The sequence below is a fragment of the Elephantulus edwardii genome, unplaced genomic scaffold (genome assembly GCF_000299155.1).
Source record: "Elephantulus edwardii isolate Elephantulus edwardi_28Jun2011 unplaced genomic scaffold, EleEdw1.0 scaffold00121, whole genome shotgun sequence".
NCBI classification, from domain to species: domain Eukaryota; kingdom Metazoa; phylum Chordata; class Mammalia; order Macroscelidea; family Macroscelididae; genus Elephantulus; species Elephantulus edwardii.
Window position 1 is genome coordinate 1254843 of NW_006399871.1, and position 13717 is coordinate 1268559.

Here is a 13717-nt window from a genome sequence, read left to right on the forward strand (position 1 = left end):
ATAGTTGTTTTGATTTACATCTCTCTTAGAGCTAGGGATTTTGAACATTTCTTCATGTGTTTGTTTGTCATCTGAATGTCTTCTTTGGTGAAGTGTCTGTTCATATCCTGTGCCCAATTTTCAATTGGATTGTTTACCTTTATCTTGTTGTGGTGAAGAATACCTAGTTTTTGAACCCACTTGTCAAGCTGTGAGGAAACACAAACAGCACACAGAGAGATCAACAAAGACTGATGGAGAGGAAACCAAGATTCAGCCTCAATGAAGTTTGCAGTCAGCATGGAGCATCAACTTGCCAGCCATGCATGGGCCATCTTAGAAGGGGATTCTCTGCTTTCACCTGAAGTGCTCCTGCTAATGTCATGTGAAGCGGACAGGAGTCTCCTAGATTATCCTTGAATGCTTGGCCCACAAAATGTGAGCAAAACAAATTGATTACTTCAAAATACTAAGTTTTGAGATCAAGACAAAACACCAATAAAAGGTAGAACTCTTTCTCTGTGTGTACACACATGTAAATTGAGAACAGACATAAAAACTACTATGAGAAGATATAGACCTTGACATATTTTTAGCTCAATTTCAAGCCGCACCTCTCAGGAAGGAACATTCCAGGGCAGAATCTATCGCTATGGAACAAATCTGACCTCCTATCTGTTTTATATGGCCCAGGAGCTAAAAATGGTATTTGTATTTTTAAATTATTGGGGAGGGGGAAAAAAACACAAGGTTTTGGTGGCTTGTAAATAGTATATTCAAATTTCCATCTTGATATCTACATAAAGTTTGACTAGAATACAGTGTCTAGAGGACCATGCATTTCCATACTGTCAGTGGCTTCTATACTATACTATACTAGCAGGGCTTAGAGGCTACAACAGAAACAGGATGGCCTTTGAAGCGTAAAATATTTACAGTCTGCCTCTTTGTGGAAAAGTATGCTTGCTTTAGATGTTCATAGCTTGAGGGGTACATATACTTCCCTAGGTAGACTAACTTATGGACTAGGGAAAATTTCAAGGCCTCTCAGTCAGGAATGGACTAGGGAAAATTCCAGGCCTCTCAGGAATGGTCCTTCTTCACAGAAAGCTTCCTGTTTCACCGATTTCCGTTCTGAGTCAGCCAAACTGCCCTTCTGCCACAAGTCTCAGCCTCCCTTGTTCACTGGGCTATTTCCCAAAAGGAGATGCAGAACTAAATATGGTTCCCAAGTTATCAAATTATTTTTACATTAGCAAATGTAATCGCCAAATTAGACCAAAACCCTTTCTTTTTTTAAAGTTTAGGCCATTTAATAAATCTGTGTTTCTTGGATTTAGTTCTATAGTTTATGAAATGTAACCTTTTCCTATACCTACAGCAGGTCTTTCTACCTAATCTCTAAGTTATTGACTAGGAGAACTTCCACAGTACAGATATAAAGGTTTTTAATGGTGATATGCTCTATATGGGAGCAGGAAAGTTTAGAACTGGGTTTAAAAGATACAGAAGTACTATGTTCGGAATTGCTAAAGTTTAGAATTTAAGGGGGAAAAAGGACATCAGAAAGGTAGGCTAGAAAGAGTAATGGAGAATCACAGAGAAGAAATGGGAAGAATATGTTTACACTGTGAATACTGTTTATGTGAAGCCTGTCAACTTTCACTTCAAATCAGTATATCACTTCAAATGACTTCAAAACAATATACAGAGAGGAAAAGAGAAGTAAGCAAAAATAGACGATGAGAACTCTGCTTTCATGTATGCTTGAAATCAATCTTACCTTGATGACTTCTCCACTGGAGGCAATTAAATCTGTTGGAATGGTCACTTGAAATGAGCGCCCAACAACAGCTGTGCCATCAGGAATGCCCACCACTGTGAGAACAGCCTCTCGGAGGTCTGGAAGCACTGAGTGCATGGAGGCCTCAAGTTGGTTCTCCCAATCCCTGACAGTCTCTGAGGGTTCACTGGGCCATCGGGCCTGAGACAAGGCCACCAAGATCAGGAGGAGAAAAGTCCTTCCCCAGAATGGGGTCAGCAGCAAGAGGCTTCCAGACATCCTCGTCCCGAGCCCAAGTCTGCTCAAACCGGTAATCTCTCTAAGGAAGGTTGTATGTGACGTCTTCCCAAAACTGGGTTCTCACTCTCTGCACACCTGCTCCATCCCAGAGCATCTAGAGCCTGAAAAAGAACAACAATAGACTCAGAATTCAGCAACTCCCATGGCTTCAAATTTCTGCCAAAAACATCTAACCAGAAGCATCCAGCATAGAAGCCACCAGCAACATGTGAAAACCTAACACAAAAAGAGAATGTGAAATATCTCATTAATGCTTTTAAAATATTCATTATATACTGAAATTATAACATTTTTAGTATAGAGTTAAGTACAATATTTTCAAATTTATTTTACCTGTACTGGGTTTGTTGTGGTTTTTTTTCTGTGTGCTTACCAGGCAATTTAAACTAGCATATGAGGCTCACATTATAGTTCTATTAGGCAGAGTTGCTTTGGACCTAACTTCCCATTTACAGGAAATTTAGGAGCCATGAGAAAGCTGCTTCAGACCTAACTTCCCATTTACAGGAAATTCAGGAGCCATAAAAAACAATCATGCTAATCCAGAATGTGGAGTCATCTAGAAAAATAAATGGCCCGGTTACTTCAAATATTAACATAATTAAACAGCAAGGCCAGTGTGGTGCAGCTTTAGAGACAGCAACCAGATGCAGTAGGCACATCTTGACTGGATCCTGGATTTATAGCTCATGATACCTGCTCTATGTCAGCAGATAGATATACAGATATTCTGTGGGACCTGCCGACTCGAGGGTGCCCCAAAGTAACCATGACCATTACAAGCAATTTCTCAACCTGAAACACATTAGGCCAGGATGCTGAGAGGCCAGGAGACATTTTCTGACCTGGATGGTGGCTGTTATGTGCCATGGAGTCAAAAATGACTCAACAACCCTATGAACACAGATCTGAACACTGTCCTATACTGTACCATCCTTACCGTTTCTGACACACTTGTGCTCACTGCTAGTTACTATGTCAATTCATCTTTCGCTAAAGAAAGCAAGACCACCAAAAATGAATGGTGTATTCTAAAGTCAATGCAAATCTCAATAGAGACTTACTGGTTGTTGATTTTGCTCTTCTTGCTTCTGTTTGAAAGTGACGACAACAATAAAAACTGCTGTCATGAAGCTGATCTGACACATAGTGAGCCTATCTGTGTCAGGGGAGAACTGTGCTGAATAGGATTTTCAATGGCTGAGTTTTCAAAAGTGTTAGTTCTGCTTAGACAATTCAGGACTGACTTGAACTTCACCTTTCAGTTAGCAGTTGAGAATGGTAACTACATGCAATACCCAGGAATTTCTGAACTTAAAAAACCTCAACCTAAAAATAGCTGAAGACCAAGAAAGTAAAACAATTACCAAGGTTGGCAGTCCTGCCTTACCAAACACCAGGATTTCTCATAAAGCTACTATATTAAGGCAGGGTCACAGGGGGCAGGTCAGATAAATGAACGGGTTAGTAAATGAACAGCTCAACAAAGGATCAAGGCACTGGGTCATTTAAAGTCACTTTTTTAAAAATAGAGTATCAGGATAAAGAAGGATTTCCTTTAAAAGACATCAAAACACACATATACAAAAAGACAAATGGGCTTCCACTTCTGGAAAGACGGAATATACCTTTTTTATCCCCCTGTTATTGCCACTAGTGGAAATGAACTCAAAATTCAAACTCTCTGCCATCAAAATGCAGCAACCATCCATCACGTTTCCAAGGCTTTAAACTATAATGAGGACACTGTCCATCTTTCTCCCTCAGAGCTGCTAGCAGACTCACACCATCAAGAGTCATGCAGCCTCTTTGGATGAGCAAGCAGCACAACTTGATATTGACGATGTCACCAGAGCGCAGTAGACACACTCAATGTCCCACTGCCGTCAAGGTGATCCTACAGTGACCCTAGGACAAAGAGAACTGGCCTATCAATTTCCAAGACTGACAACATCATGGAAGCAATGACCACCTTCTCCTCCTTTGGAGTGGGTGGTGGATTTGAATACCTGGTCTTCTGGTTAGCAGCTGAGCACCTAACCACTATGCCCCAGGGCATGTGTGTGTGAGAGTGTTTGTGTGTGTTTCTGTCTATGACTTGAAGAATGCAGACTAGTTAGGGAAATCAGGACTTGAATGACATGATGGTCAGTTTCTGACTGTTCTTATAGGGCTTTCTGCTTGTTTTGTGTTTTGCTTTATATATCATAGAACTGGAGTTAAAGATGCTGGTAAAAGAAATGCAAACAGCAAGACAAAAGGGAGGGCTTGCCTAACAGAAGTCTGCTCTCTCTAGGAAATTATTACAGACAGACCAGAACATTTTATACTGATAAGAGGCCAATCTCTTATGAAGACATAAGTCATTTTGAATGTTTACTGATCACATAGAGTTGCAATAAAGTTTACATGAAGCAAAAATTGATATATTGGACAAATATTGCATAGTGCCACTGTTGTAAAACCGGACTGACATCAGGGTTGAAGAGAGACCGAGAAAGAGGGGATAAATAATGTGTAATGCATTGAAACAGATGAGGGAGAAAACTGTTCAAAAGAGATCTATGATTAGGTATTATTGTCATGCCAGAAGTCAAGAATGAAGGCTGCACACTGGAGTAAACTTGGGGGGAGGGACTGTCTAACAATGAAATAATTTTTCTTTTACTTTTCAAAAAGAGTAAATGGGGGACAGTGAGGAAAATGCAACAATGAATGAATGTAAATCCTAAGTCTCTGTAAACTTTCATTAAAACGGATTTAAAAAAATTTATCAATTACATTAGATTGAGTAAAATATATTAGAAATGAAAGAATATTATACGATTGCACTTAAAAAAACCAATAGGGAAATAAAGGAATATATGATTAGGCATTATCCATACAACAGCAGCTCAGAATAAGAGGTAAATCATTGCAAAGAGGACTAGGAGGAGCAGGGGAAGATAAGTAAATGTGCAACAATGAATTTTTTAAGGTGACCTGGGGGAGGGGGAAGGAAAAGAGAGGGGGTAAAATGTACAACAATGAATGAATGAAAATCTAAATTCTCTGTATACGCTCGTTAAAAAATCACAGTTATAATAAAATTTCCTTTTTTAAATAAAAGGGAAATAGAGACCAACCCATTTGTGGCTACCAGAGGCAGGTAAGAGGAGCCAATGGGTAAATATTGCTTATGAAATGCAGAGTTTTTGTTAAGGATGATGAAAATATTTGGAAATGGATAATGGTGACTGTTGCACAACACAGTGAATGTAATTAATGTCATTAAATTATACACATGGTTGGAATGTTTTGTTACAAAATACCTCAACACAGTAAGAATTAAAAACAAACAAAGAAACGGAAAGAAAAAAGAAATTCACAATTATAGCTGGAACCAATACCACTACTTCTACAGTTGGCAGAATAACAACTGCAAAGAAAATTAGCAAGGATATATTATTAGAACAGAAACATACCATCAACCAGCAGAATTTTGTTGACTTGTTATTGTTATATGCTGTAGTTATTATATTTTGGAAGAACATTCTTCTAAATTATACAGCACTCTTCTATCAAACTGCTATACTGAGGTAATCTGGATTTTCTGTGATGCTGAATCTTGTGCTGGGGGGGGGCACAAATGCCATAACAGCTGCCCATGGTGGACACTGGTGGAGCTCCCAGTTTAAGACAGGTTTGGAAGCAGGAGTGGTATCCACTTCCTAAATAAACCACATGCCTCTGGAAACTCTATGAACTTGAAGAAACGACGATAACAGCAATCAACAACAATATATGTTGTAGAGTTGAAACTCACCCACAGCTGACCCTCCAGCAGGTTTTCAGAGAAAGTAAAAATCACACAAGAGGTGACTGCCCATCTTTCTCCCATGGAGCAGCTGGTGAATTTGAGCCACGTACCACTGGGTTGGCAGTGTAGCTTCTTAACACCAGAGCTCCATCAGTTGACATAAAATAGTATCCAACAACAGAATACACAATTCTTTCACTTGTCTATGGAACATTTTGCGCTATGGTTGGTGAAGTCATAGTAAGCTGCACCACAGATTCCAACTGCTACACATAACCGGCAATTGGCATCCATCAGCAGATCCAAGAGAGAAAGATGGGCAGTTTCCCCATGTTGAGATTTACAGACTCAGAAACCTAAAGAGGATCGCTATCAATGCCTCTGAGGGACCTCTCATGCTTACTGGTCCAAAGACACATGGTTTGAATCCACCAGACGTTCCATGGGAGAAGATGAGTAATCTCTTCCTGTGTGATTTGCAGCTTCTGAAAAGTCACTGAGGAGTCAGCTATTTGAGTCCATTCTGACTTATCAGTACATAACAACATCATCGTCTGTGCCTGCAAGCTGTAGTGTTGGAGAAGAGTACTGAATATCCCGTGGACTGCCAAAAGAATGAACAAAGAACTTCATCTTGCATACTTTGGGCATGTCATTAGGAGAGGCAAGTTCTTGGAAAAAGACATTATGCTTGGAAATGTTGAGGATCAGTGAAGGAAAGGAAGACCCCTCAACAAGATGGTTCAATACAGTACTGTATCAAATGGGCTCCAGTATACCAGAGATGGTAAGCATGACATAAGATAGGACAGGGTTCAAGAGGGTCATTAGAGTCATTATGAGTCACAGTCTGCATTTTACAACAGTAACATGAGTCAGAACCGACTCAAAGACAGTGTGTCTGGGTTTTTTTTAAATGGAATATATATCAAATAAACTACATTAGTGTCATAAAATAAAGCTCAACAAATTTAAAAATAAAATATCACACTGAAATTACATAGACTATATTCTCTGATCACAACAGGATTAAGTTAGAAATAAATATAATGAGGAAATATCCAAATACCTATGTGGAAACAAAATAACATTTAGAGAAATAATCTCTGGGATACAGATCAAGTTTCAGGGGGTCCTTAATGAACTGAATGAGAACAAAAATAGAACATAGTAAGATCTGTGGAGCACGGCTAAAGCTGTGCTTAGAAGGGACATTCATAGCACTAAATTTACTAGAAAAGATAAACTGTCTGAAACCAATAATCCATGATCCTACCTCAAGAATCTGAAGAAACAACATAAAAATAATATTTATTAAAGTAAGCAAAAGGAAGTAAATAATAACAGAACTCAATAACAATTTTTTTCTATGCATTTTAACTCAGTCAATAGCTCAACTCAACCAACACCCCACAAAGCTGCAAATTCTAAGAAGGCAGAGAGATATCCATTGCCATCACTGACCTATAATCAACACTCACACAGTAACAGATACACATCTAGTAAATAAATGGGGAGTAGAGAGGACTTTTTTCCTTTTTAAAGCTTCTTCATAGGTCCTTAAAGGAGCTCTGGTGGCCTAGTGGCAAAATGCTGTGCTGCAATCCTGAAGGCACACGGTTCCACTCTACAGCTACACCACAGGAGAAGGATGGGCAATCTCCTCTCGTGCGATCACTGCCTCTGAAAAACTGATAGAGGGTCAGCTATGGATCAAGTTGATGGCTTACAATAAGAACAACATAGGTCCTTAGGCCAACGTATACTTTATTCACTTCCCTATTTAGTAAAGGCAGTTGATCTTTTACTTTTCTAATCTAATTTTCCATTTTAAAATCCTCGGCTTATTTGAAAACAGTATCAGTTATGAGACACACCCAGCTCTAACGGGAATATAAGCTCTGTGGGCTATCTGCGGATACATGACGACATGGAGCCTGTTTCACAGGCATGACTAAGTGCTCTGCATTTAGCAGGCGGGCAACTCCAACTCTTCTGTGTTGGATTTCCATGCTCTAGGAAGAAAAGATCCTTTTGCAACTAAGAAAAAGCAGCTTTGTGTGTATCTTTCTTGCTTTCCCAAAACAAAGATCTTATCTGGTAGCAAACTGAGAGGCCATATCCCCACACTCACATCAGATCTGTTGAACAGTAAACTTCACTGTTCATCCCTTTGGTAGATCTTGACAATGGAGTCTCATACACACACTCAGTCATCTAGAGACAGAAGAAGCATTGCAAAGATCTTCTTTTCCATTTTTCAGGGATCAAGACCACCAATGGCAGTTTGAAGATCATGGGAGAGAAAGGCACTCAGGAACCAGTGAAAAGTCTAGAGTCAGACTCACTATGCCTTTGCAACACAGCCACCATTGTAACCACACACACAAATACACAAATCCCTCTCTCCCGCCCCCTCAGCACTTATGTTACAACCCTCTGGGACATCAAGCAGTGCTCAGCTCATAAAAGCCTAAAAATATGTTTCAGTGGAAGTCACCATTACCTAGCCTACACCAACTGTCAAAACTCCTGTGCTGAGAGACAGGTACTGGAAACATGGTAGTCATCTCTCCATGCCAGCACTCAGAGTGATGTTCACCATGAAGTTCAAGATCTGGATCGTTACAGTCCCAGTAAAATGTTAACTCTCTGTCTACAGAGACCCTCCTGGAGCCTTGGAAGCCTACAAACCAGGGCATCGAACTGGTCTGACCCAGTTCAGTCATGGTCTATAAAGCAATACTAGAACAGATTCAAATTTTTCAAATGTAGTAAACTGGAACAGTATCTAGAATAGAAAAAATTAGAGGTCAAAACCCAGCTAGCAACTTAATTTCCCTCTTAGAAAACAAGGGCAGTGTGCATGTTGCATAGCAACCAAATCCTGACTGGCTACAACAGTGGTGCTGGGCTCAATGAGAGTGAACCCCACTACTTTATTTTTTATAAATTTTTAATTTTAATAGTTATTTTAACAAAAGTTAACAGAAAAGTTAGATTTTCATTCATTCACTGTTGCACATTCTATCCCCTCTTCCTCAGTTCCCTTAATATTCATTCACTGTTCCACAATTACCTCCCTCTACTTCCCCCCAATTGTCTTCTTTGCAATGTATCTCTTTTTTTTCCTTTTATTCTTTTTTTATGGAACGCTTCACGAATTTGCGTGTCATCCTTGCGCAGGGGCCATGATAATCTTCTCTGTATCGTTCCAATTTTAGTATATGTGCTGCCGAAGCGAGCACTGCAATGTATCTCTTATTCTGGGCTGTTATCATATGTATAATGCCTAATCATATATTCCTTTTAAACAGTTATTTCCATCTTTTGTCCCAATGAATGTTCATTATCTATCCACTCTTAATCCTATTCTCCTCCAAACCCCATGTCAGTTCTGCTTTGTAACAGTGTTGCTACGCACCATTTGTCCTTTTGTGACTGAGATATTTCACTCAGCATATCTGACCCAGCAATACCACCACTGGGAATATACCCTAAAGAAACCAGAACTTCCATCCAAACAGATATATGCACACTCATGTTTATTGTTGTGTTATTTACAATAGCAAAGAGATGGAAGTAACCTATGTGTCCATCAACAAAAGAATGGATAGAAAAACTATGGTTTGCTCACACAATGTAATATTACAAAGCACTGAAAACCAAGGTACTCATAAAACATAACCTCACTATACTTTCAAAGTGTGGTATTCTCCACAGTCCTGTCAGTAACACAAAGTTATGTATCAGGATCCTGAAAGGTCTCCCTATGCCTCTTAGAAGTTTCTTATCCCAGTTAGCATTCTGGATCACCCAAATGTTTTAAATTTGAGTTTGTTCAGGTTTTGCTTTCTTGACCATGACTGATCTCATTCAAATCTTTAATTAAAACTTCCTTGAACACTCCTGACAGCCATTGCATATACACCAACAACAGCCATCTCTTCATCCAAGAAACATCATTCTTAATGCAGAGAAACCTTAAAAAACCTAGACTTGGCAAAGGTTGGATAAGACACTGCCGTCTGGGTCACTGATGTTTTCTTAGTAAAAGCTTGCACTCTTGCTCCAAGAACTCTGGTGGCTGAGTGGCAAGAAGCTACACTGCAATCCAGAAGGCATGCAGTTCGAGGTTACCAGGTGTTTGTGGGAAGACGGGCAAGCTCCTCCCATGCAATTAACTGCACAATATGATGAGTGGAGGGAGGGATAGGTAAAAGAAATGGGAAAGATCCAAAGTGAAAAACAATGTATATGAATTGTTAAGTAAACCAATATAAAATAAAAATTTTATTTACATTTAAATAAAACAACTGCCTCTGAAAAGGGTTGGTTCTGACTCAACAGTACACAACCACAACCACAACAACAACATGCCCCAAGAGCACCAACACCAAGGAAAAGGGCCCCAGAGCTCTTAGATACTCCTCCTACCTGTCCTTGGGCCAATGGCACCACTGAGGCAGTTCCTCTACAGGAAGCCTGCTCAGGGAAGACTATCTGAGGGAGAGACCTCCCCCAGGCTCCTGGGAAAGAGTCATCAACAATGAAAGGACAGTCTGTGGCTCACAGAAAGACTGAAGGTTTCTTTTATGCAGGAAAACTCAAGAGAATGAAACTTAGCAAAAAATACTGAAGGAAAAACATTCTACTAATTTTTATTTTCTAAAAAAGGAAAGAAAAGTCACATTCAAACCATTATTAACCACTCAAAATAAGGCAGAGGCAGCCTCCCTCACCACTACGAGGAACCCTCAACTCTGCATCAGATAACTCTAAAACAGTACTTCAACTTTCAAATTGCTACCATCCAACAAGGTAATTAAAGCATTTGTGGAAAATGGTATTTCCTTTTTAAAAACAAATTAAATAATAAAGTTTCATGTCCCTTGTTTAAATGGTTTTGGGAAAGTTAAAAAAAAAAGTCTTCATTAAAATAATTCCTTTAGGTACCATCTAGCAAAAGGATGTTTATCCAAAACTCAGAAACTTAAATTTTAGATCTCAGTCTAACTTTAACATTCTGGAGACTAATCAGTCTAAAACTGGCCAGTGGGATAGAGGACAGGATGTACTCAACACAATGGAAAACAATGGTGTGAAGTCACTGCCTATTTGGGCTCCAAATGTCAAAAAGTCAGGCGGTTTTCCCTGCTTAAAGTTAAAAATGAGGCTTTTTTTCACTCTTTGGTATCAGATAAAGAAGATCCTGAACTAAGTCCCCGGAAAGATTCAAGTTCTCACCCTGAAATTGTTGTTCACCGCTCAGGGGGCAGATGAGGTTTCCATGAGGTGGGGTAAGTTCCTGCCTGCAGGCTGGGCTCCATGCTCTATGGGGATATCACTCATTGAGACTCAGAGAACTGGGGAACAGAGTGATGGAAGCTGAGACCATATACACAACAGATTTAAATGCAAAAATAAATGCCCTGGAAAAAAATCTTTAAACCTTGAACTGAAGCAATTCCCTGAAATCACCTTTAAACTAAACAATGATTTAGCTAAATTAGTTTTTTTTAAAAAAAAAAAGGTTCTCTCTTTGAGCATGGCCCTCCTTTAAATTATTTATTAAGATAAAATTGACAGCAGTAACACTAAAACCTTGCTGTTGTGTTGATTCTGACTCACAGCAACCTACAGATCAGACAGAATTATCCCAGTAGGGTTTCCAAAGCTATAATCTTTACAGAAGAAGACTGCCACCTTCGTTCACTAAGCAGTTAATAGGTTTGAATCACTGACCTTTAGGTTAACAACCAAGTGCTTTCACCATTACACTAATTGGACTTCATAAAGTTTGATGCTGTCTGATGCTCTTATCAACTCTATATACAACCAAACATTGTCTTGGTCTTGTGGCATCCTCATAATCACGGCTATGTTTGAGCTCACTGTTGATAGCTACTCTGTCAGTGCATATTGCTGTAGGCCTCTCTCTTTTTTTGCTGACCCTCTACTGTACCAAATCTGCTGTTCTTTCTAGTAACATGGCCAAACTATGTGAGGCAAAGTCTTGTTAAACTCCTTTCTAAGGAACATTCTAGCTGTTCTTCTTACAAAACAGATTTAAGTCATTCCTCTGGAATATTCAATATTCTCTGCCAACACCAGAATTCGAACAAAGAGTTCTATGAATTTAGGTGGAACAGTGGTCAAATACCTGGCTGCTAAACAAAAAGCTGGCAGTTCAAACCCACCAGCCTAAACAGAAAAAAGATGTGGCAGTCTGCGTCTATAAAGATTTACAGCCGTGACAACCCTACTCTGTCCTTTAGGGTCACTTATGCATCAGGTCAGCCTCAACTGGATAGGGCTGGGGTTCTTAAAAACTTAATCATTACAAAACAGTATGGGTAGAAATAGTGACCAATGTCACTGAAATGTACATGTAAAAATTATTGAATGGGAGCGGGTTCAGCTGTGTATATTTTCACACATATGTGAGGAGGGGTGTGTGTTAACCTAAAGCATGGTAGCAGCCAAGCTTTTACCTCCTCTATGCCTAGGGGCTGAGGCAATGAATAAGGATGACAGAAGAATAATCGATGCCTTTGAACTGCAGTCTTAAAGTACTGAATACCACATGTACTGCCAAAAAAACAAACAAGTCTGTCTTTGAAGAAGTGCAATCAGGGTGCTCCTTAGAGTCAAGGATGATTACTCATCATCTTACATACTTTGAGCATATTAGCAGGAGGGGACAGTCCTTGGAAGAAGACATCATGCTGGGAAAATCAGAGAAAGAAAGGAAGACCCCCAACAAGATGGACTGACACACTCACGGTAGCAATGGGTTCACACATATCACAAGTTGAGAGGATGGCGCAGCACAGGGCAAGGATCAGACTGACTGTTCACAGGGCCGGTAGGAGTTATAGTTGGCTCAATGGCACCTAACAACATGTGCAGGGGTATGCTGGAACTGGCTTGTAAGAACTGGTGAAAGTAAATTTTTAATTCTTTCAAAAAGGAAAGTCAGAGACTAGAACATCATATGAGATTGGAGAAACTCTTAGTTTCTATTACCTAAAAATAATCTCTAAACATTGATTAAAAATTATCCCATGAAGCCATTGTTACACTAAGTAACAGTTTAACGCAATTAATGCTTGCATTGAACACTGCAAAAATTATCTGGTAATAGTTAATTTAAAGCAAAAGTAAGTACTTTAAGAGACAGAGCTTAAATTAATAGTGACATAACAATATGCATAGAAGCAAAAAATATGCATAGAGGCAATGAGAACAGTGGCACAATGTGAAGTATTTAACCAATTAAGCTAAATGTCATTAAACTATATGTGTAGAAAATGTGAACAAGTATATGTCAAGTTGTGGATACTGCTACTTAAAATAATTGTTGAAAAAGTAAAATTAAATGGGGGAGAAATTGCAAACTCTTAAAAAAAGCACAACATAAGTCTATCGAAAAAAAGCTACTTAAAACACTTTATTCACTTGCACACTTTCGCTCATCACAGATAAAAGCAGAAGGTCAGGAAGGGCAAAGGTTTTCTGCCAGTGACAAATTTTTTCCAGAGTCATGGAGAAAAGCAAAGTTTTAGCCCTTGGATGCAAACTCACCCAGGTGCAAAGACATCAAGAGAGAGGGAATAAAGATATGGTTCAAAACAGAAGACTAAATGGTCACTCTTCACCAGACCGTGGTTTTTAATCTGGGTGGAATTTTTAACATGTTAAGTGATGGAGCTCACTGAAAAAAAAAATTCCTTCTACACTCCACTGCACTCCATATGCTCAATATTAAACACCACTGTTAATCATTACTCTGTTACACTAGTTAGACTTTCTCTCACTCTCAGCTGACCTTTCACTGGGTTTTTGAGGTTATA

The 13717-nt window shown here is 39.2% G+C and overlaps 1 protein-coding gene across 4 annotated transcripts in view; it reads right to left on the reverse strand.

Moving 5' to 3' along the window:
* DAG1 (dystroglycan 1 (dystrophin-associated glycoprotein 1)) overlaps window positions 1-13717 on the reverse strand; it is a 72391-nt gene that overhangs the window by 18245 nt on the left and 40429 nt on the right. For all 4 annotated transcript variants that reach the window (XM_006892907.1, XM_006892904.1, XM_006892905.1 and 1 more), the window contains one exon: window positions 1763-2163. In XM_006892907.1, coding sequence (XP_006892969.1) covers window positions 1763-2041 — 279 coding nt within the window. In that variant the 5' untranslated portion in view covers window positions 2042-2163. The remainder of the gene's footprint in view (window positions 1-1762; window positions 2164-13717) is intronic.